The sequence below is a fragment of the Gopherus evgoodei genome, chromosome 14 (genome assembly GCF_007399415.2).
Source record: "Gopherus evgoodei ecotype Sinaloan lineage chromosome 14, rGopEvg1_v1.p, whole genome shotgun sequence".
In the NCBI taxonomy this organism is placed as follows: Eukaryota; Metazoa; Chordata; order Testudines; family Testudinidae; genus Gopherus; species Gopherus evgoodei.
This window is the reverse complement of record NC_044335.1, coordinates 6626280-6650702: the sequence shown is the minus strand read 5'-3', so window position 1 is coordinate 6650702 and position 24423 is coordinate 6626280. Positions and strand designations below refer to the sequence as shown.

General features: G+C 44.6%; 1 protein-coding gene across 2 annotated transcripts in view; it reads left to right on the top strand.

Moving 5' to 3' along the window:
* LOC115635310 (DEP domain-containing mTOR-interacting protein-like) overlaps nucleotides 1-21076 on the top strand; it is a 37899-nt gene extending 16823 nt beyond the window's left edge. Inside the window, exons 3-9 of one of the 2 annotated variants that reach the window (XM_030533794.1) lie at nucleotides 5059-5182; nucleotides 10166-10344; nucleotides 11938-12123; nucleotides 14010-14150; nucleotides 15194-15264; nucleotides 17668-17772; nucleotides 20142-21076. In XM_030533794.1, coding sequence (XP_030389654.1) covers nucleotides 5059-5182; nucleotides 10166-10344; nucleotides 11938-12123; nucleotides 14010-14150; nucleotides 15194-15264; nucleotides 17668-17772; nucleotides 20142-20267 — 932 coding nt within the window. In that variant the 3' untranslated portion in view covers nucleotides 20268-21076. Of the gene's footprint in view, nucleotides 1-5058; nucleotides 5183-10165; nucleotides 10345-11937; nucleotides 12124-13973; nucleotides 14151-15193; nucleotides 15265-17667; nucleotides 17773-20141 lie in introns of both variants that reach the window. The other variant, XM_030533792.1, reaches the window with a different exon arrangement.
* Nucleotides 21077-24423: the final 3347 nt, after the last annotated feature.

Genomic DNA, 24423 nt, shown 5'->3' with positions numbered 1-24423 from the left:
ACACGCAATCGAAAACTCCCAGGATGTTATCAAGAAACTAAAAATCCTCTTCCCAGAGAGAAAATCTCATGAGGATTAATAACAAACTGCACCTTGCTTCCCAAAGCTAAAGCCTCAGCACCTCTGGCAAAGCGGCATCTGCACGTGCTCCCATTGCAGGGTTATCTACTAGCCCTGTCCCCAACGCCGTCCTGCCAGTGCTAGATGAAAATCCCAGCTCCATTTAGACTAGAGAAGGAAGTGCAATCGGCTTGGTTTGTGAGAGGAGGAGAGGAGATGGGGAGATGGGCAAGACAGCTCAGTTTATTTTTTAGCAGCTAATAGAAGTGAGCTTGCTCTCTCCCTCCCTGGAACAACGAAAGGCCAGAAGGGCCCATGCAGTCCTCTTGCATAATGCAGAATTTCGACCATTGATTCATGCATCAAGCCCAATAACTGGTGGTTGAACTGGAGCATGTCATCCAGACCCTCCGTCGTGACTGGTAGAATCCAAGTGTGGAGAATCTACCACATCCATTGGTCTTAAAGCCAAACCCTAGTTATACGCACCCTTGTGACTGAATGTGGAATATGCATCCACATTTTGCAGCTATTTGCTGGTTTTTATAATGGGCCAAGCCAAAACCCAATAGCTGAATCAGACCCAAGCTTTGGGTCATCTGAGGTCCTCATGCTTGATGCTAGAACCATCTTTACGGAGAGACTGAAACTATTTTCTCTGCGCTTGTTTAAATGAGTAGTCCTCTCTCTTTAATAGCACACAGAATGTAGGTTTTGCTGCCAGATCTCTTGCTTTCATTGAAGTCTTTCTGCACTGCTGCTTAACTTTGCAGGATGTAACATCTGTCCTTAGTGTCCAATGCACGGACCCAAGCCATATAACCACAGAGCACTTGAGGGAATGGAAAACGCCTCTGTGATTGACCAGCCGAGTGAACTTGTTGAGTGATGCGCACGCTCTGCAATACACTTAACAAAGACGAAATCTGCAATGGAGAGCAAATGGTCGGGGGAGGAGCAAGGGCGACTTGTGCTGAATGAGCCTGAATGTTCAGCTTTTAGCCCACGGTTTGGCAGAATATACTTCAGGCCTGTTTCCCCTGCAGGAGCCACACAAGGCTGGCTTGTATATGTCACACAGAGCCTGATGCTGGCTGAAACCAAAATAAACACAGACTCCTAGGGTGCCTTCTTCCGGCAGTCTGGGACAGCGTGTACAAGCAAAGCCTTGGGCTGTGGTGAGGGGAGCTGCAGGGTCGGTGGGGCAGAGAGTACATGAGGCAATGGATTGCCTGATTCTTTCTCTGAGCATTCTGCCTCTCTAATCTGGTTCTCGGCCACAAGAAGGGAAAGGAGTCTAAAAAGATGATTTTCAAGAGCTGTGTCCAGTGTGTCCTCCAAAGAATTCATTGTTTTCTCGTCTTGCGGGGGAGTTTGGCCTGGACACTCTCCTGACCACTCTTCCTCTAGTCTTCACTTCACACTCAGCCTTTTCTGAGGCTTGTAGAAATTGTGGTGACTCACTCCAGCTTGTTTGCTCAGCTTTCTTGGTTCTTGTCAGAAGCAAAAGACCCGAAATTTCTCTCTCTCTCTATGAGGTTGCTTGTGGCATATTTCTGGGTTGACTAGATATTATGAGAGACTTATTCATGGGTTGCTATTTGTTCCTTCCACACACACCACCCAGAGGTGAGCATCCACCCTCGGAACAAGGGACACCACTCTCTCTTTCAGGCATGCAGGATTTTAACCTCTGGTTTTGGAAGGAGGATTGTAAAATGACCATGCAGATTTCCTCTTGGCTGAAAAATTACAAAAATGGGTCTGTAAGTTGAGAGTTAGTCTGGAACATTTTTCCCCACAGAAAGTTTAGGTTAAATGCCAAAAAAACAAAAATGTGCCCCATTTGTTTTCATCAACATTTTACATTTTCTGCTAAAATTTTTCAGTGAAGAAACAAAATCTTAAAGGAAATACATTTCTTTTTGTGGAAAAATCTATTGCCAAAACCTGCAATTTCCCTCCAAATGATCAAGAGAGAACGTTTGACTTAGCTGAGGGTGCAGTATACCGTGTGTATGTACAGATAGAGTGGGTGTAGTTAATGTCTGTGGAAAAATGTACCTGTCCTATGTTCTTGTCCAGCTTTGCCTCAGAAGTAGCTGCATGTTAGTGATATTTTGACTATAGCTAACACATTTTGGGCCCTTCAGAATGGAAGACCCTCTGGGAATGTAGCTTCTTTACAGAAATGACAATCAAAGGTGAATTTAAATGGCTGTTGCTTGTAACACCTGGGCACCTAGTGCAAAGTGGCCAACCCATTGTGCTAAATGCTGGACAGACCAATGACTGGGGCAGGCCCCATGTTAACTTAGTCTTTCAGACTTGTTAAGAAGAGTTTCTCACCCTATGACATCTGGAGTGACTGGGAAGGCCCAAATGGGGGAGGGTATAAAATGAATTCTGAAAATCCAGATTTTAGGGGCCAGATTTTCAAGAAGAGCTTTCACCCATCGCTCTTGATATTAGCAGGGGAAGGGAGATGGGATAATATGTCATTGTTCTCCATGGGTGCTACTGCGCTCTGATGAAGAATCTGCCCACTTCATTTAGGTACCTAAACAGGAGCTGAGCTGTCTTGAAAACCTGCCCCTAGATCCTTAACAACACGAGCTGTAGTAACACCAGAGTTTGCATTTATGCTCTCCTTGTCGGAGCTGAGGATGTGGAAGGCAGGTGCAGCTTTCATTGACTTCAACCCCCCTTTGGTAGTGGAGTTTAGAAACAACCCCCTTGACCACTGCAATGCAAACACTCTATCTGTTGTCATCGGCTGCCTGATGAGAGATTAATGCCTTGTACGTTAAGCTGCCATGAATAAAAATACCCTCTGTTACTGCACTTTATCACAGCAGCATAAAGTAGCAGCAATTAGTTCAGGGTTAACCATTAACACTTAAATCTGATTATTTTCCATCTTTCCAGCTATTTGTTTTTTCATCGCCAGGTTGACAGTTTCAAAGAAACCCATTATTGATTAAAGCCTTTGGAATGCTGAGCAGGAGCAAAGCTTTTGGTCACCAAAGACGTCATCCATCCACATTTCTGTTAATCACCTGGTTAATGCATGAGACTGACTTTTTTTTTAATTTCCTGATTTGCAATCATTTCTTGTTCTTAGTCCTCTAGTAAGAGGGCGCTCTGGCTAGTTAAAATCCATCCCCCCTCCCCTCACCGAGTCCCAGCATCCTTGAGAGAAGCAAGAGTAATACCACGAAATGCACTTCCTAGGCTATTGTTTACTTGTGAGAGATGATCTAACTAGGTACTATAACAGACACAGGACCCAGGATTGGATATTGGGTATTATTCCCCAAGCCTTCAAGCTGCAAAAGTGCATCTTCTTTCCATGGGCTCCAGCCTGTAAGGTGCTGAGCATGTTAACTTCCATTAATCCCTCTCCTTCCCATGAAACTGTTAGTGGTTCCCATGGTGTTACGAACACCGCTTGTCAAAAAACGGGCAAAACACCCTTAATTTTCTAAAACAGCTGTGTGCTCGGATAGTCCTCCTTCTGCCTGACACATCTTGTGTTTGTGACATTGCAGTTTGTCACCATGAAGGCAATTCAGGGAGCATGTTTTTAAAGTTAACCATAACACTTGGCACTCGAGCCAGAAAGGCAGGCATAGTTCTACAAAACATTCCTAAGGAAATGAACATTTTGGTTTTTACTCCAAACTTTCTGTGAAATTTTTATATGAAACTTCGAAAGGCAACTTTTTATAATCTCTGATTAATTCTTCCTCCCCTGCCTCCCCACCCCCAAATTCAATAGGGAAAAAAAATCTCCTTCCTCTTTGCGGGGAGAGGGAGATGTTTTCATGTTTCTTAGTTTTTTTATTAATAGGTTATTTCTTCACACTAAAACAAAACATTTTTTTACAACAGGGAAAAACCTTTTTGACACAAACAACCCCTTCCAAACTTTTGACCTGCTCTACTTACCACTTAGTGCAAACTCACCATGGATCTCAAAGCACTTTCCCTAAATGGGTATATCCCTATTTTACATGTAGGGGAAACTGTGGAGGAGAGGTGCTGTGACTTATTCAAGTTCATACAGTAAATCAGTGGGAGAGCTGAACTCCAATCTTCCAGGTCCTTAGAACAGTTGTCTGTCTCTGTGACCCTATTGTCTTTCAGTGGCATCTCACATATCTGCACATTACCGTCTGCACATACCTACCAGCTGGGCATGTGCAAATGAGGAATGCACAAATACCCAAGGTGTGCGTGCAAATGAGGTGTGGTCCCTTAAATTAGGTAGCTGTATTTGCATAGGCCTAACTTTAAAGATCTGATGTCAGACCTGATGGATTGCCAGTGAATGAATTGGGCAGAGTGGATGCACATTGATTGTATGGGAAATCTCTTTTATAGTTGCATTTAGATATCAAAGCATCTGCAATAGGGGAAGAGAAATGTAAATATTCTGAGGCAATTTAATGGGTTTTTGGCTTACATCTCCCCCAACCCCCACCCTCTCCAAGCCTCCCTAAATGTGGCAGTGGCTTTTTAACGCACCAGACTAGGAGAGGGTTGCATTTCTTTTTTTAAGCTTATAGGTGAACTGCAACATTTAGAACTTAAAAAAAAAAGAAATTCTGCCTTTTCCATTCAGTCGTCTAATGAGAGCTCTAAATGTCGCTTATCAGGATCAGAACTGACTGCACTTCCTTCAAGCAAAGTTCAGTGCATGTGGCTGGCTGCCTGCCCCAAACATGGGTGTGCAGCTGTTGTGCATGGGACCCTGTTTGGTGTTTGAATGCCTACCTGCCCTACTGCATGCAGGAATGGTTTCTATACAGCTCGTTGTAGTAATCATAAAGTTGGAGGTCTGGAAACTGGGCCACGGTGTACTGCCTGTAACTCCTAAATGACTGAAAGCTGGCTTTGTGCTCAGGCTGGAGTTCTGAGCTCAGCTCTAATGTATGCATTATGGGGTAGTATTTAAACCTGCAGTCCTGATGTCTCCTTTGATTTTCTTTCCAGTTTGTGACGAACACTCGGACTACAAGGATGCCAAGTTGCTCTACCGTTTCCGCAAGGACGACGGGACCTTTCCTCTCAACAAAGATGTAAAGGTGTTCCTGAGGGGGCAGAGCCTTTATGAGACGTACGTGAGTCCTTCCCCAAAAGGCGCATTGCCACGCAGTCTGCTGGCTGCCTTCACAGCTGCAGCTCCAGAGCCAGGGAGCTGAACCATTGCCAATGTTTCTCTTGCTCCATAGCATCAACTGGTAGCTCCAGCTCTGACTCCTTGCTGCCTTTCTCATTCCAGCAAAGCAGCAGGACCATCTGGACTGGAGTTCAGAGATGGTTGTGAACTGGAATGCAGGATCGGAACTCGTTGCGGCTCTGGGGGGACTTCATGTTCAGATCCAGATCTGGACTTCTCGACTTGGAGCCATTAATAGTGAATCCAGGATTCTGGCCTATGGCTAAAGTGCTAGCCTAGGATCTGGGAGGTCTGGGTTTGAGGTCCTGGTTTGCCACAGATTTCCTGTGTGACCTTGGGCAAATCAGTTAGACACTCTGCATCACTTCCCCCCGTATAAGGGGATAATAGCACTGTCCTGCCTCACAGGGGTGTTGTGAGAATAATTGCATTAAAGACTGTGAGATGCTAAGATACTATGGTAATATGGGTGACCAGACAGCAAGTGTGAACAATCGGGACGGGGTGGGGGTAATAGGAGCCTATATACAAAAAAGACTCAAAAATCAGGACTGTCCCTATAAAATCGGGACATCTGGTCACCGTAATGGTAATGTGGGTGCTCCAATATGTAGCTTAGATTCCATGGACGGCTTCCTTTCATTGAGCGGGTTATCTCTCTCTCTCTCTCTCTCTCACGCACGCACGCGCACACACACACGCGCACACACACACGCGCACACACACACGCGCACACACACACACACACACACACACGTTCTCTCGTGTGTGGAGATTTCACTAATTACTCCTCCAGGTCAAAAACCAGCTTCTTCTCTGGGTCTGACTGGGGAAATTGCTTGGCGAATCTGGATCTCTGCATTCCAGTTAGCCTCTTAATAGGACTGGAAGGCAGAACACAAGTAGCTGGTCAGCGCTGCTCCCCTCTTTTGTGGGTGTGGGGAAGCAGAGCTCTGGTAAGGTGGGAATGATTAAAAGGGGATGGATGTTTCTGGGCTGTTAGATCTGGATGGCCCAGCCAATCCACCAACAGGGGGGTCACACAGAGAGTCTGTGACAAAGCTGGAACTGATTTCAAATCTCCTGAGTCCCCATCACATGTCTTAACCACAGTGCTCCCCCTTCTCTCCATTATTATTAATTATCCAGTATTTTCTAGTAGTCCCAGCATTGGGCTGGGAACCTGGCCTTCCAGATGTTGAGCCTACCTCCTCGTTCACTCTGACCTTAAGCCAATCACTTAATCTCTGTGTTTTTATTTTACTCCCATCTGTTAAATGGGAATGAAAATATTGACCTTGCAGGGGCTGTCTTATATGATCAGTGCTTCAAAAAGTATAAAAAAGCTGTATGCAGGCTAACAATTATGCCTGAAATGAAACCCTGCACAGGCTTGGTTTGGAATTGAGGAGCTAAATTCTAGAAGCTGTGTATAATCTCATCACACTAATTATTCTCTGCTGAGCGAAACGCTGGCTGTACACCAGCAGGGCTCCTCACCATCCTTCCTGCATTGGACTTGAATGCTGTTTCTGGCATCTCCCGTCATGTGAAGCATTCCTTGGCTTCTTGGTAGAGCAGAGTGAAAAATGTTAGTAGTTTGTCTCGGAAAACTTTGAAAAATTGTAACTTTTTTCCAAATTTCCATGGTGGTGTTTTGTTTTTTTTTTAATGCATTTTGCAAAACAACCATGTTTTTGGATTTTGAAAACCTAACACCCCCCAACCTTTTTGGCTTCTTGGTCCCCACCCCACCTCTTTTCTAGTGGCAAAATTTGGAGGCAGAGGAGAGCGGAGAAATAAACAGATTTTATTTTTGTCATTAAAAAAAAACACAACTGACACCAATTCTCGTTTAGGGAGGGAAGCTATTTTCTATCTCAGTGACTGTTTGGTGTTTTTTTGCAACACCCTGTAGTTCTAAATCTCGGAAATGGTCTCTTCCTAGAATCAGATCCAGTCCTGTGTTTAAACTCGTTTCAGCCACAAAGGGTATGTCAATGCTCCAGTGGTGCAGTACGGCACTGCAACTCTGCTGCTGTAGTGCTGTCCAGTAGCTGTTTCTTGCGTTGACGGAAGCAGTTTTTCCATGGATGTAGTGAATCCATCCCGCCGAGAGGCTGCAGCTAGGTTGATGGAAGAATTCTCCTGTCAAACTTGCCACGTTTACACCAGGGATTAGGTGGCCCTAACTCCAGTGCTCCAGACACTGAGCACTGTAGCTAGGCTGATCTAATTTTTAAGTGTCGGCCAGGCCCAGGAGTGACAGAAGCACCCTAAAAGTGTGTGTGTGTTGGGGGGGAAGTGCACAGGCACCTGAACTGTGGTCCCACCCCCCCAAAACCCCACCCTCACGCTGTCCCTTCCTGCGAGGCACCACTACAGTACTGCCTCTTTCCCCTCAAGATCTCGCCCCCACTCACTCCTCTCTGCCCCCTCCTCCCCTTGTCACTCATACTTACAGCTGGAAAAAGTGGAAAGGCCATGGTTCCCCTGGGCCCTCCTGTTCCGGTGCCCCCTGGTCAGGCCTAAATCACTTCTGTACCTCGTTTCAAGCACTCGCTCACCTTAATGCACTACTTCGGCTAAGCACCTAGCACTCAGAATCTCAGACTGCAGTTAAAGTGAGAACCCAACATTGGGCAAACTTGTGCAGAACTCAGCGTGTGCTGTCTGTCCTCTGTTGGGCCCATGTTCTGATTTCAGTCTGTCAGAAATTAGCAGATTAAGGCTATACTTCTGTTGTTGTGCTTTTTCCTAAACAAAATAGCATAAGGCCTGCTCTGTGCTAGAAAAATCCACACCCCTGAGTGGTGTAGTGAAGCCAATCTAACCCACCGTAGACAGCAGCTGGTGGTTTCTCTGCAGCTTGAGGTCTTCAAACCAATTTTGAGGATTTCAATAACTCTGTCCTGGGTTAGGGGTTGTTATAAAATTGGATGGGTGGGGTTCTGTGGCCTGCCTTGTGCAGGAGGTCAGACTAGATGATCAGATTGGTCCCTTCTGACCTATGAGTCTATGAGTCTATGAGGTGGACGGAGAATTCTTCCATGGACCTAGCTACCGCCTCTCTGAGAGGTGATTTGTCTATGCTGACAGGAGAACTCCCCACTTTCGGTGTGTCTACACTGAAGTGCTATAGTGGCATAGCTGTAGCATTTCAATTGTAGACAAGCCCTAAGAAATGCCTTCTGAAGGCAGGGGCGGCTCCAGGCCCCAAGCACGGCGGCATGCCGCGGGGGGTCCGCTGGTCCCACGGCTCCACCGAAGCCTGCGGGAGGTCCACCGGAGCCTGGGACCGGCGACCGCCAGAGCGCCCCCCTTGGCATGCCGCCGTGCTTGGGGTGGCGAAATGTCTAGAGCTGTTCCTGTCTGAAGGTAGCCAGCTGTGTGCATATGTGGGGTTAGGGCACCCTCTCATGGACACATCAGTTTTAAACTCCAGAATTCAGGAAGCGCGGATTTAGCTGCATTTAAACTGTGCCCTTTCTAGCAGTTTAGATTTGGAGGGGGTTACAGGAACCTTTTGTTACTTTTTGACTCTCATGCTCTGTCTTGCTTTGAGTTGACCTTGAATTGGCTGTGCTGAAACGACCCTCTTTTGCCTAGATTTGATTCAAATCCATGTGAAAGGAGCATGTTTTGCATGGGTTCACCTGAAACAAGCAAAACTCCCATGCTGCCTTTCTATCTTGGCTTTGGGCTCTGTTACAATTACCTGCACAGCTCATTACAGCTAGTCTTTTCGAAATTAGCTGGTGTTTTCCATTGTGCATTAAACGATGGAGTGACTCACCTGTCTCCTCAGCAGTGTTTTGAATGAGACTTAGAATTTAGGTTCTGATCATGTGGGTTAAACATCTCATTTAAAAGTGCTTTTTCTCACTGTACTTGTCTTCAGCAATGGGGCTTTTGCCATTTCCCTTGGGAACCCCTGGCTATCTCTACATGAGAAAGCGGCACTAGTTTTAAATAAAGGAGCGGTTTTAAACTGATATGGTTAAGCCACCACAATAGGCTGTGTAGATATTTATTTTGTCTTAGCTTAAACTGATTCCAGGGGTGTCTACATAAGGGTTTGAACTGGCTTAATTCAGTTTAAAATTAATTAGTTAAACCAGTGCAGATTTCTTGGGCAAACAAAGTACTCATTGGACGCTTACCCTACTGTTCAGCCTACAATGTTCCTTTTCTTAATTTTGTCTGGCCGCACTTAGCTGTTCCCGCTAAGGAGTTCTCCTTTCATGGTGTTCACACCTTCAAAATCCTTAGGTAATTATTACCCCGCCATCACTATGTAGCCAAGCTAGGCTTTGTTCTTTGGTCCTTCCTCAGATGGCAGCACTTCCTGCTCCTGTAGCCTTATAAACCAGATCTCAGTGAGGAGGGAGTATTTATTTATGGTGGAATTGTAAGTAGAAGCTTGGACAGCTCCTCTGTTTACCTCTCATGTCTCCATGCTGGGCGAGAGTCTTTCTTTCCTTGAAGACTTCTCTTTTTCTCACCCATTCTAGCATGCCCACCTTCTTTAAACTCCAATCAAATCCATGAAACATCCTGGACAGTCTTTGTGGTTCTTGCTGGCTTTGATGTTACCATGAGATTCATCTTCTGGGTCCTCCACATACAGTATTCTGACATGGGAACAACATCATTCCAAAAACTGCCCTGAGCTAATGGCTCAAGAGGGGAACCGTCTGAGACTTGGAGTTACATAATCAAGCATATTATGGTGTAGTAATGTGTATTGGGTCCCCTCACTGTTTGTTTTCTCTCTGCTCATGACAGGTGGGACAACCAATGCTTTAGTTGGCTTTAGTTCCTGCCAAGCAGCTTGTGTAGTTATAGGGCTAAAGAAAAGATCGCTCTTCTCGGTCCATCCCGCTCCTTACCCCTTGGCATGTCTCTTCTCTGTGCCAGGCTGATCAATGTAGAAGACTCCATACTGAAGGCGAGAGAGGAGAATTCTGTGAAGTACCAGAGGACATTCCTGGGCTGTGAAATGATTGACTGGCTCCTCCAGGAAGGGGAGACAGCAAACAGAAAGGAAGCTGTGGAGCTGGGCCGAGCACTGTTGGAACATGGGATCATTCAGCATGGTAAGCTGAGGTTCCTGGGGATGGGGAAGGAAGGGGAAGGATGGGGTGAGCTATCAATGCTTTGCTTGGAACAACCCCCCATTTATAACAAGTAACAAATGCTGGTCATTGCCGACTGCTAGTTTCTACTCGGAGATAGCAATGGGTCCATTTAGTTCTATTTTTGGAATGGGGACTGCTGGGGCCCGGGCTTCTGGTGTCACCCTTGAATGTTTGAGATGGAATCTGAGTCACTTTCTGGCATCTCTTCAAAGCATTATTCCCAAGCCACAGAAGTGGGATTCACATCTGGATTTCGAGACACTTGAAGCCTGCTTGTGCACACGCTCTGCGAGATCAGAGCTGAGATTCCTCGCCAACACTATAAATGAAGGAATAAGGCAGTTGAAGTGGAGGGGCTCGTTCAATATCTGGCCCATTTCTAAGCCATATATTTCGGAGGGCTCGTCTACATGGCGGGTTACTGTGGAGCCGGTGAAAAGGCAGCACCCAGCTTGCAGAGACAAGCTCTGAATTTGCTTGTACAGAGAGACAATGGCTCTGTGACAATGCAGCCTCCATTCCTCTGGGAAAGGGGGTTAACTCTTTCACTGCTGATCGGTTTAGCAAAAATCTCCAGCTGCTCTGGGGCTGTAAACAGCACTGATAGAGCAGCACCACTTCTCTCCTTCTTCCTCCTTCTCCTCCTCCTTGGGTGACCAGATGTCCCGATTTTATAGGGATAGTCCCAATTTTTGGGGTCTTTTTCTTATATAGGCTCCTATTACCCCCCACCCCAGTCCTGATTTTTCACATTTGCTGTCTGGTCACCCTACCTCCTCCTCCTCCTCAAACCAACAGGGAAAACATTCTCATTCTTGCCAGCGAGGAAATGCCTCATTGGTTATCAACTTAATGTCCTGTCAGTTATTTCTGTACCACCAATAAACCCAACACTAGCTTGAAATAACCCCAGCCTTACTGGACTGTGGGATTTTTACTTGACATTATCAACATTACTTTGGTGTGCTCCTGCAATGCAAGGCATTCTGGGAGGTGTAGTCCCACACCCTGCCATGCCTGGCTGTTGGAGAGGCGGGGGGTTGGCAGGGGAAGGGATGAGGCTGCATCCCATGGCTGGATTTGATAATGGAATAGCTTCCTCCCCCACCAGACCTTTATGATACTGAAAAGGGGAATTAGAACACACCCTGTCTTGAAATCCTTAGTATTAAAAAATCCTGAGGCTCCCCAAAAGCCCGAGACTTTAAAAATAATGATTGTTGGGCTCCTTCTATTTGCCTTCTGGTTTCTGAGCTTTAGGTTTGGTTTTAGCTTTTATGGGGTCGTGTTTTCAAGCTTTTCTCTGCACCCTGAGGGTTAGAAATTCATATTTTGTTTTTTTAATGAAAGCTGAGAGTCTCCCCTCCTCATATGACTCCAGGAGCTGGGGATTTAAGAAAAGAAAAACACCAGATATTGTGACAATCACTAGAACTGATAACACTGCAGCAGGTCTTCTCCTCCAGCCCTGCTGTTGAATGGCGAAGATGTAGCTCCCCTTTGCTATGAGACCCCTGATGGCCGCTCTACCCTTTCCTGTTCTCTTCGCAGTCTCCAGCAAGCACCACTTCTTTGACAGTAACCTGCTCTACCAGTTCCGGATCAACTTCCGCCGGAGGCGACGGCTCACAGAGCTGCTCAATGAGAACTCGCCTCGGGCTTTGTCGGAGAGCCCTGACAGCCCCTTCTGCCTCCGCAAGCTCAACCCGGAGCAAGGCAACTCCAGCTTCCTCTCGGGTAATCAGGGATGCTGGGGCAGGGGTGGGATTGGAAGGGGTGCTGCTTATACTGAGATTGTGTAAGGGGCAGGTAGCATTGCTGCTGGTTTTGAATGTCCCTCCTAAGGAACTAGTGTTGGGCAATGTCCTGGGACTGGCAGCTCCCTGCTCTGTTCCCCATGTTCTCCCCTCACACCCCCAGGAAAATAACTCAAGCCTCTCTGCTCCTTGGTTTTCCTCTTCCCAATAGAACTGCTAAAGGCTCCTCTGTGAGTGACCACTTGTTTCCCAGATCATCAGTGCACCCTCCTGAGTAGGGCAGGCCCCGAACACCACCTGAGGGGGACTGCTGTTAAAGCACCTCTGATCCAGCCATCTCTTGCGCGCATCCTTTTGATTTAAAGGACCTGACAGGCCTCCTACCCATAGCAGAAGAGAATCTTGCACTGCTTCCAGTTCAGCTTTTAAATTAAAAAAAAAAAATCAATCTAGGCTCCTATGGCTTGGGGTTGATGTCAGCTATGCTCAGTTGCAGAAGTGAAGTGAGAAGCAGGAAACAAGGAGAGCAACATGAGAAGCAGGAAAATGGATCTGAATCCAGGGGATGACACCTGGCTGGTATCCAAGCTCCTGCTGTCACCTCTGCCAGCATCCTGCAGGGATTGGTTCTTGGCCCCATGCTATTTAACATTATTACAAGTCACCTGAAAGGACACGGAAAATCATTGCTGATGAAGTTTGCAGATGACACATGAAGTGAGGGACTTCTAAATTATGAAGAGGACCAGTGACAGATTCAGAGAGATCTGGATTGCTTGAAAAACTGGGTTCAAGCAAACAATATGCACTTTAATATGGCTAAATGTATATATCTAGGACCAAAAAAATGTCGGCCGTACTTACAGGATGGGGGACTCTATCCTGGGAAGCAGTGACTCTGAAAAAGTTTTGGAGTTCATGGTAGTGGACAACCAGCTGAAGACGAGCTCCCAGGGTGACACTATGGCCAAAACAGCTAATGCAATTCTGGGATGTCTATAGAGGGGAATCTCAAGCAAAAGCAGAGATACTCTTATGCTGTACTCCTGTATCTGGCATTGGTGCGACCACTGCTGGAATATTGTGTCCAGTTCTGGTGCCCTCAACTCAAGAAGGATGTTGATAGGTTGTAGAGTGTTCTGAAAAGAGCCACGAGAATGAATAAAGGATTAGAAAACATGCTTGTAGCGATAGACTCAAGGAGCGTAATCTATTCAGCTTAAAGAGAAGGTTAAGGGGTGACGATCACAGTCCATAAGTGTCAACGTGGGGAAGAAATATTTAATAATGGGCTCTCCAATCTAGCAGAGAAAGGTGTAACACGATCCAATGGCTGGAAGTTGCATGTAGACAAATTCAGACCGGAAATAAGACATAATGGTGGGAGTAATTAACCACTGGAATAAATGACCAAGGGTTGTGGTGGATTCTCCATCACTGACAATTTTTAAATGAAGATTGGATGGTTTTCTGAAATATGTGTACGAGGGATTATTGTAGGGCAGTTCTCTGGCCTGTGTTATCCAAGAGGCCAGTGTGGATGACCACAGTGGTCCCTTCTGGCCTTGGAATCGATGGGCCCTCACATCCGCAGGCCTTGCTAGGTAAAGACTAGTGAAGGGAGATCCTCTGAAGGTTTACAGTTTCCTAAATCATTCAGACCTCTTGAGTCTGCAAAAGTGGGCTGGGTATTTTGGAAGGACTGAATTCCTTGACTGAGGGCAGCTGGACGTGTGTGCACTGAGGGGGAGGAGAACCGCTTCTCTGACTGTCAAACTTGGGCTGAAAAAGCAGGCCAAACTCTACCCAAACCCATCTGTTCACCCCTAGCCAAGATCTGGGAGGAGTTGTATCTGTGTCTTTCAGTCCAGCCCAACAAGGAGATTAAAATAGTGTCAGCAGTTCGGAGGAGCAGCGTCACCTCTCTTGCCGGAAGTTCCAACTCCTATTTCACTCCTACGCCCAGCCTGGGATTCCTGCCAGCAGCTGAATGCAACCCCAAATCAGGTGAGGTCTCACATTTCAGTGTCACTTACCTAACGCTTAGAAGGGCTGAAGAGATGACATTAGACTTCAGACTAGTGATAAGAAGGCTGATTTCAACAGGCCTGAAAGGAAAGAGAAGAATTGCATGAACAACGCTAGGGAAGTTGATCTTGCATGCCGTAGCTCAATTCTAGTTCTAGTGCCGGGGGCAGATGGCAGTGTGATCTTGGCTTGGCAAAGGGATTGGCACCAGAAAGGCCTTAGCTTTGCCATTCCATAATTAAGGTTGAAGCTGACTTCTTGCCATAAGCCACATTTTTATACACCACCTCTCATTGCAATGAAACCATTTTTTTTCTGGCAATGTTGTACGCCTCCTCTCCACTCGGGGCAGACCTTTTCTGTTAAAAAACAAACATGATTATACCAGAAAGGTTTTAAAGTTATGGTCCCTTGAGCATGTTGACTTGTACACCACTTTGGAGAACAGTTTTCTGAGGCGGGCCGTCTTTTTGAAGGGGTTCGTTACATCACCAAAACAGCATGCTTAGAAGCTGCAGCTTTCTGGTGCTATTTTGGTCTTTCTAAGGAGAAGGGCCCTTTAATGCTGGGCTCTGTAAATATGTGTGTATATTAGAGCACATTGCAACATGTTTAATTTCTACACACTTTTTTTGAAGAAAACATTGTTTTGTGTTGATCAAAATATTTCAGGTTCTCCTTGGAAAACAGAATCTTAATTTCCATTTTCAAAAACTTTTTTTTTCTTGTTTTAAACTGCCCCTCCCCCACTTTTTTATTGCGGGAAGTAGAGGGACGTTTCAGTGGAAACTTTCTCTGCCAGTTCTAATACTTGTATAGAAGTGATACAGATAAGGAAGATGTCTTTGAATTTGTCCCAGACCTGCTCTGTTCTCGTAGAATGCTTTTTTGCACAGAAAAGCTTTCGATGGTTTGTGCATCCATTCTCTAGGCTTGTACTTCCAGTCTTCCTTGTTATGCATTATATCGTATTTAACCTTTGCACACGTGATTATAATCGGATCTGTCACCTTTGGCTCTAGTGCTAAAGAGGCCTGTCACCAATGAGGAGCTCCTGTCCCCTGGGGCTCCATACATCAAGAAAACACTAACCGTAAGTGACCAGTCAGAATGCTGTAACATTCGCAGTAATGCTGAACCTTCCCTGGCTGCTTTGTTAGCTTTCTAGGTGTTGTCGTTTTTCACTCTTGTGTGTTTCAACTGTGACTGAATCTCACGTCATCAGGACCTTTTTTTGTTGCTCAACTCGCATGAGATTTGTGAGCTGGTGCCGTGGGATATTCTTGTGTTTTGAACAGGCAGTGACTGTCTCCGGGTTGCTACTGCTTGGTGATGTTTTGTATATGTGTCAGGGTGGAGAAAGGAGAAAAGTCCTTTTAAGGAGAAACCTCCATTGCATTCCATCTAAGCTTATACAACAGCAGTCTCGCTTGTCAAAGGCACTAAGACGTTCATTTCCCTTTCCTGTCACAGGCTGATTGCCTTTCCATGCCACTTTGTATGCACCTGGTTCCTATGATCTACTTACAGATAGCTGAAGGCATCTCTAAGTTTATTAGGATACTCTGTGGGTTCAAAAGGGAATAGGAAACCATTCTGAACTCTAGGAATGTTCAGGTGTCGAGATCCTGGTTATGTGACTTAGGAAACCATAGTTGTTGGGGTTTTTTATTATTATTTATATTACTTTGGAATCTAGTGGCTTCAACAGATCAAGGCCCCATTGTGCAAGGCACTGTATGTGCACATAGTGAGAGACAGTCCCTCCCCTGAAGATCTATCTATCCTTTTTCCCCTCTAAATGATGATTTGTATATATCTCCCACTCTTCCTTCTTCGCTCCCTTGCACAGGAATTGAGTAGAATGCATCTCCAATCCATGAGCCAGATCCTTCAGTCTAGCTCCACTGGACACTGAGAGATTCACTTTATACCGGGGGAATATCCAAGTAGCCAGTTAAAAATGTTTTATGGCTCACTTGCTCCACCAGAATGGCACAAGGGGGCTGTAGGAGAGCAGTGGATCTGGCCTAAAATGAGTGCAAAAAAAAAAATAGACTTCCTGTTTGGCCTCTTTCTGAGTGCTGTGTTTAGGGACATGCCATCCGTTCTCAATACCAGCCTTGCTCTGACTTTTAACTCTGTCAAGCTGGGCCTTTCAGCTGCTTTTGCATGGCTCACTTCCACTCCTTAGCTGTGCTGCTGCTGTTGCTGTTTTGTAACATGTGATGCCCTTTGAGGGGTCCTTTGTATGTGTTGACCATTACAGCATGCTTCTCAGACAAGCTGGGATTGGGGGGGTCAAAAGTGGGGAAGGAGTATGTTTTTGTTCAGCATGTGACTTCCCTTGCCAGGAAAAGTGCAAGCGTCATGCATGGTGTAGCAGTGTCTCTTAGTATATTCTTTGCATGTGACTTGCTTAAAAATCTTGCATTGTCTATGCATGATCCTTGTACTCGACAGCATAGGAATACCAGTTAGAAAGTAACTTTGGAGACAATCTCAGTTAAACCTTGTGGTTTTGAGTCTCATTTGGTGTATGGCCCAGAAATATATTGTTGCTCCTCTGATGAGTAACAGAAGATGTCAGGGGTTCTAACAGGTTGGTTTCTTGTTAGAGAGGGAATCAGCAACACAGATCCTGGATATAGTCTTACTGTAACTTGTTTTATTTACACTATATACACTTGTCCTTGAACAGAAGTGGTCACAAATGGCATGCAGGTTATAGGAAGCTGCATGGAACTTGGAGTGAGGAACACAGGTTTCATGAGGGAAGAGTTTGGAGGAGGCACGAGGAAGTCAGTCTGTGTGCACATGGTTGGAATGCTAGCTGCAGCATCCCTGTAAATAGTTCTCCTAATGAAGAGCCAGAGAAGTTTTAGAACCTAGAGCACTTTCTATTGTGTCACACATTAAACACAAGAGGAGAACTCTTTCAGGGAGAATGACTCTAGCCTGGCAATTAAGGCACTCACCTGGTAGGCAGCAGATGTGGATTTAAATCCCTACTCTGAATCAGGCAGAGAGTAGATTTAAGTTCTCTCCTACCTACCAATGAGAGCCTTCATCACCAGGTTCAAGAGTTATTCTTTCTCTTTGGTTCAATGAATATTTTAGTATTTATACTCAGTGGAACAGCTTCAAGAGGAGAGACTGGAGCAACCCACCACAGAACAACCTGTGGCCTCTTGGTTAGGATGCTCGCTTGGGGGAGAGAATACTGAGTTCGAGATCTGCTGCAGAATGAGGATTCACACCTAGGTCTTCTACATCCCAGTCAAGTGCTCTAAGCAGAGACGTGTGCACGTTTTCTGAAGCGGGCTGGCCCACTCTAGAGTTTAGTTTAGTGGGGCATTCACTAGTGGCAGTGATAATGGGGCAAAGCTAAATGCTGACCACTTCAGTTCAGCAGAACTCCTTTGCGTGGTCATCTACATGCAGGCAAGAAAGTCTTTGTGAGTCCTTCCTTACAGTCCCTCTGTTCTGCTTGTAGATCGTGGGGGATGCTGTGGGCTGGGGGTTTGTGGTCCGTGGAGGGAGACCCTGCCATATCCAGGCTGTGGACCCTGGAGGACCCGCTGCAGCAGCAGGCATGAAGGTACTGTATAATCTGGATCTTCCTGGTGTAGCATGTGATATCACTTGTATGCTGATCAAACCTGTTGGACCAAATTCATCTCCGGCATTAATCCACTGACTGCAGGGGCGGTGAATTCAGTCATCACTTATTACTAGGTTTCAAAGCTGTAGGAGTCCCTGCGACACTTGGAGTGAGGATTGCAAAGCATGCACCTCCTTGCCAGCAATGGGACCTCTGTGTGTTAAGGTGGCTGGGGCCTGGCTCTTTTCAAGGGCTTATGAAGACCCAGCTGTGGCTGTTGCTGCTCTGATCTAAACCTCAGAGTGGGGGGAGAGACAGTGTAGAGGGAAACATTGCATGGCCCATTACATTGCATTACCTCTACAGATCGGTGTCAACAAATACCTGTGTCACATACTACGCTGTGGAAGCTTGACACTGACTCTGGGCTGGTAGGTCGCTTGATGAGTTTATTTCGGAGAAGAATTTTGAATGCTATGGCTATTGTTCTAGGTCTCTCCTGAACAGAGCACAACACAGCAGAGATGCTGCAAGACACAATTGTGCTTTGTCACTGCCGTGTGAGGGAGGTTTGCACAGGGCCTGCCCTTGGCTGGATCTGCCTCCAGTCAATGTTGTCATCTTCAGTTTCATCAGCATCCTGTTTGTAATGATTCTCCCCATATGTGGCTTGACAACAGGGCTCAAACCCAGGACCTTCAGCACAGACCTCTACTACTTCAACTAAAGGAGTAACTCATTAGCTGGTAGCATTAATAGGCTGTTATCCTCTAGCACACCAGCTGCTGAGAGAGATGTGACACACACACTGCCAGCGTGTTAGGTAGTCGCTAGAAAATTACCTCTTCTTTCCCTTCTGTAACTGGGATTTCAACATTTATCTTTGTCCTCAGTCAGGATGAAAAGTCAAAATATTGACACCATCCATGGGATGGGAAGTTCAGAAAAACTTGTCTTTGGAAATGTTTGTTGTTATGGCTTGGTTTTACACAGAACTGCACCCACCTGAGCTTCATGAGATTTGTCGTTCAGATGCCTCATGTCTTCATTCTCTGCTATGGGCCAGGCTCCCTGGATGGACTACAACTCCCATGATGCATTGTGATTCTTCAACTGGGGCTGGGGGAATTGTGGTACATCATGGAGGATTTAGTCCACTCTAGAACCCAGCCCTCAGACAAGGATGGGGGCATGAGATGCCTGAACTAAAACTCCCATGAGGCATTGCAGCAACTCAGACAGACACAAGCTGATGATGTCGAATTGACCCAAACCAAAACATTTTGATTCAGGTCAAGAAATCAGAATGTTTAGATTTGAGTCAACCTGAAAATTGTTTCAATTTTCTTGATGAAAAATTTTCAATTTTGTCAAAAAATATTCAGCTTTTTCCTGTGGGACTTTCATTTTGTGGAGATGTTTTCTGTCAATAAAATAAAACAAAAAAAAACAAATATCCAAAAAAACTTTTCAGTGGAAAATTCCCAATCAGCTCTAATTGTTAATATACTGCATATAAATTATTTAATGCGAGGAAAGAGCAGCACACTGCTTTGAAACACCCAGTGTTAAAGCTCCTGGGGTAATAAGTTTGTTCTGTCTTACTAAAAAGAAAGTTGTATGTGGAATTCTTTTTCTTTGCATGTGAAAGCTGCAGAATGACTCTGCAGTGATAAAGCATTCCCTATGGGAACAGGGAGAAGAGTTTGCCTTCATTCATCTTGTAATCGCTCTGCTGATTCCAGCTCGTATGCAATGAGCTGAGCTTCTGAAAACCATTTTAGACCAGCAAACCAAGAATAAATGGGCTTTGTGCTCTGGTTGAAGATCAATTTCTAAGAGTAAAGGAAAGAGGAAATTCATAAATCCCCCAGCAGTCGAGGAGCAATTTTTGTACAGGTCTTGTTTATCCTTCAAGTCACTTGCTGGGATATTTGAGGTAATAAGATTCTTCAGAGACAGAAACAGTTAGACTTGCTCATATGCTTCAGGCAGGATTGGAAGGGAACAGGTGCAGGTGAATTTGTTCCATTTGCTCAAGAGCTCATTTCATCTGACCCTTTCCTCTATTCTCATTATTTAAAAAAAATAGCAAATATTAATATTAGGTCTCACTGTCTGCTCTTTACATGTACGTCACCTGCTCATAAAGGGGGCTTTGCATTCACCATTTGCTCCCAATATAAATCCCTTGGGTTACCATTAAGAATCGAGTGACTATTAGTGCAATTTATAAAGTGTATAAAATACTTTCTGATTTTAGGATTTGGTAAGCGATACCATCATCACAAAGTCTCACTCTTCTGAGCAGGTGCAGTTACAGTGCAGTCACATCACTGTAAAACATTCTTCTCTCTCCACTGCAGGTGTGTCAGTTTGTTTTCTCTGTGAACGGAATGTATGTTCTGCATTTGGACTATCCGACCATCAGCAGCCTTATCATGACGGGACCACGAACGCTTGTTCTGGAGGTCATGGAAGCCATTGAATAAGTGAAGAATCCTCTCCTCATCACTGTTCCAAGAGGCGGGTGCTTCAGCTACTGAAGGATGGAGTGATCAGTTACATGAGTCTGCTAAAATTAGGGGACGGACCAAACCTGGTCTCTCAGTCTAAGAGACTAGGCCTGAAATGTAGCCTGACATTTTGACTCGTCTTAAGTAATTGGAATCTGATGAGGCAGGTCTCTTGGGCTCAGACAGGACTGAGGTATTTGTGGCTCAGTGCCTAATCCTGAGAGATTATGAACACCCACAGCTCCTTTTAGAGTCAATGGAGGTGCTTGGTCACACTCGGGATTGGGTCCTTAGCGCACATGGTCCTTTTACCTACAAGGACCTGGGGTCAAGTTGCAAGTTAAGTAAGAATTTAACTGAGATTGTTTGATCTCCAGGAATCGATAAGTGATGAGAAGCTTGTTGTTTTTGTTTTAAAAACCTACCATTCTGTGTTTTGACCCTGAGCAGAATATCTGAGCTCAGAAGACTGCCCAGCACAAAGAGTCAGCTAAAAATGCCTTATCTGAAAGCTGTACACATTCCAGATGATACGGTACATGGCACTGGTGACCACATCAAGAAATAAAGGAAAGAATGCCCCAGTGAGTTATGTTTCCTTATAAACAGGAAAGAAACCCCTTTTCCAGATGGAAGTTGACATACTCAAGGGAAATAACTTTTATTTTTGAGGCATCAAAAAGGTTTCCAACATTTAATTTTTTGAAAATGTCTTTTTAAGCTATATTTTTTAAACTACTGTAGCTGAAAGTGTCTTTTGACAATAAAATCTGTTTAGATGCTGATTTGTCAGTGTTTTCATATTTGATTAGATAGTTCCTCTTCCATCACTTTCTTCAGTGCACGGCACGCCTCCCTCTAATGGTGTAATGTCTCATAAAACTGACATTCTATAGACTTGTAATACAAATAATTAAAAAAAATAAACCAAAGAAATACTGGTCTGTAACTGTTGTGCCAGTTGGACACAGGCTTGTTTTCCAACAGATGTCAGAAACTTAAAATCCTATAGGAGGCAGAGATCCAAACCTACTTCTGGCAATCATCTTTTACAGGGAAATTGGTGCAGTATGGCGGATGGGTAGAGTCCAACTAATTTTTTTTTTGTTTACCTTGACTTAATTGTTAAGCCCAAAACGTAAGAAGACTCCACATTAGGACTGATAGAAAAATGGAATTTCCATCTGATGGGTAATTCTAATATTGCTACATTTTGTTTTCATCCTGAATTCAGATGCCATATCAAATATGTGCAGGGTTTTTTTTTCAGACTGAGAAGTTCCAGGAAATGTCAATTTGGATGTTAATCTCTACATCCATCAGAGATGCAGCAATGCCCCATTCTCCCATAGGGTGCTTGCTCTCCATACTACATCTCCCATCATACATCATGGTCTCTCTTCATGACTGAGTTTCCATGGGGCCTGATGGGCCTCTTTCCTGTGGAAAATTTCTGTTTTGCAATGGGAAAACTTCTAATTTTGAATTTTGCCTTCATGTGGAGTAGGGCTGATACACTTAACAATATGGGATTGGATTTGTATTTAGGGAGAGGAAGGAAGAGCACTATGGATGTTCTAACAGAACTGTCTTTTACAGAACATTACTAGAAGTGAAGTATATTTAAGAGAGTATAATTGCAGGAGATCAGATTAGGTGTTCATAATGATTAGGATTGCCAGCCCTCCAGGATTGTCCCGGAATCTCCAGGAATTAAAGATTAATCTTTAATTAAAGATTATGTCATGTAATTACACCTCCAGGAATACATCCAACCAAAATTGGCAACCCGAATAATGATCCTGTCTGGCCTATCTATGTGATTTTCTTTATTGCAGTTTGCTTTGGGCATTTGAAACCACTTGGTGTGTAACTAGTTGGGGCCTGGTCCAGAGTCTCTTGAAGTCAATGGGAGTCTTGTTTATTTTGGTGGGCTTTAACTCAGACTCTTAGCTGTATTTGTTGGCCTGCCACACAGCACCAGAAAAGAGAAGATTGGAGTGGCACAATTTCTCCTTCACGGAAGCCATGTTGGCTTATCTTTTTCAACTCTGGTTGTGTTACAACATGGAATCATAGAATCGTAGGACTGGAAGGGACATCGAGAGATCACCTAGTCCCCTGCACTTATGGCAGGACTAAGTATTATCTAGACCATTCCTAACAGGTGTTTGTCTAACCTGCTTTTAAATATCTCTAATGATGGAGGTTCCACAACTTCACTCGGCAATGTATGTCAATTTCTGTTCATGTGCTGGCCATTGAAAGAGACACAACCATACTATTAGCAATGGTTACCCTTTCTTTTAAGTTTCAGAATAGCAGCCATATTAGTCTGTATCCACAAAAAGAACAGGAGTACTTGTGGCATCTTAGAGACTAACAAATGTACGTGTGTGTGTGGGAAATAAACTGCTGCAAATGGACCATTTTGATAACCACTACAAAAAGTTTTTTTCTCTCCTGCTGGTAATAACTCACCTTAACTGATCACTCTCATTAGAGTGTGTGTGGTAACACCCTTTGTTTCATATTCTCTGTGGATATATATATCTTCCTACTGTGTTTTCCACTCCGTGCATCCGATGAAGTGGGCTGTAGCCCACGAAAGCTTATGCTCAAATAAATTTGTTAGTCTCTAATGTGCCACAAGTACTCCTGTTCCTTTCTTTTAAGGGTGATGCAAATCCTAGTGGAGATTGTACATGCACAGCCCACTATGGAGTGAATTAGAATGTTGTTAATCATAACAAGAAACTGGTCTTCAGTTGTCTGTACATCGTGCTGACAATTTGTCCTTAGGATTGCTTGAAGTGAAGAGAAATTAGTGATGTGTTAAAACTCTGTTCCAGGGTCAATCAGTGGCAGAGCATTTGTGCCAGAAAAATGTGATTCTAAGCATTAGAGATGGAAACTTGGCTTTATAGAAGTCCAATGGAATTGTTTGCAATTTATTTCATGGAGGACAAGATTTCACCCTGTTGGACTGAGAGTCGCTTACTCAGCAGCTGGGCCTAACGAATATTTATTAGGGCAAAACACTCAGAGTAGTGATCAGTTACCCACAAGTGAGAAGCTTATCAGATGATCTCATCACAGTCAATGAGACAATATAGCTTAAACCTCCCTTTGTTACACAAACTTCTTTATAACTTTTTGTTATCTTATACATATGGATTAGTCTCTCATTTCCACATTAAATCTCTTCCTCTGTCAGTACAGGTTTAGTAGGCGTTCAAACCCGTCTTTTCTCGCTTATTAGTTACTTTATCTTTTCTTGTCCTCTCAAACAAGATTGCTTAGCAATTTCTTACATGTGCACAACACTCAACAGGATTACTCTGCAGTTTCTTACACATACGCTCTTCTACTTATGCTTACGCTGTTAAATGTTATCACAACTGACTCGTCAAATCTACAACAGGCTTCTGTCAGTCCTAAATATGCCTTCACTCGCAAAACTTGTGAGTTAATTCATTACTGGAGCTGGCTGGGAAATGGAATTTCTGTCCTGGGGGGGGTTGGGGAGAGAAAATTTCTTGGAATCTTTTCATCCTGGAATGGGACAAAAAAGCCAAAAACTCAGTTTTCTTTTCCAGACGTGAAATTCTGCAATATTTTATTCTGAGAACACTGAAAGATTCCCTCTGCATCTCTGACATGAAATGTGCTCAGTCAGATAGCCAGGCAACTAGAGAGTCCAAAAAGCTTGTCTATCATCAGGTGGGCAGCCCAGTAACTCATGTCACTTGGGGCCTAAATTGGAGCTGACCTTCTGAAAATCTCAGCCTGATTGTAGATGCTGAGGACTTTGTAAAAATCTGTTCCCAAGTGTGCATCATAAATGGACATGGCTGTAGAAATGGCTGCTCTGTGGATTTACTGCGGCCCCTTGCAGTGCCTCTGCTGTTGATGAAAAACAACTATTCATTCCTCTATCCCTGGTGCAGCTACCATAGTGTGATACTGCACAGCAAATTACTATAATATCGGACAGCAAGATATTGTAGTGGAGGATACACAGAGGTCCTTGCAGGCACTAAAGGGAAACTGGGCAGTCTTTCAATCCATTTATCAAGATACTGGCAGTTCCCATTTCCAGCTAGGTGAAATAAACTGTGTGCAAAGAAAG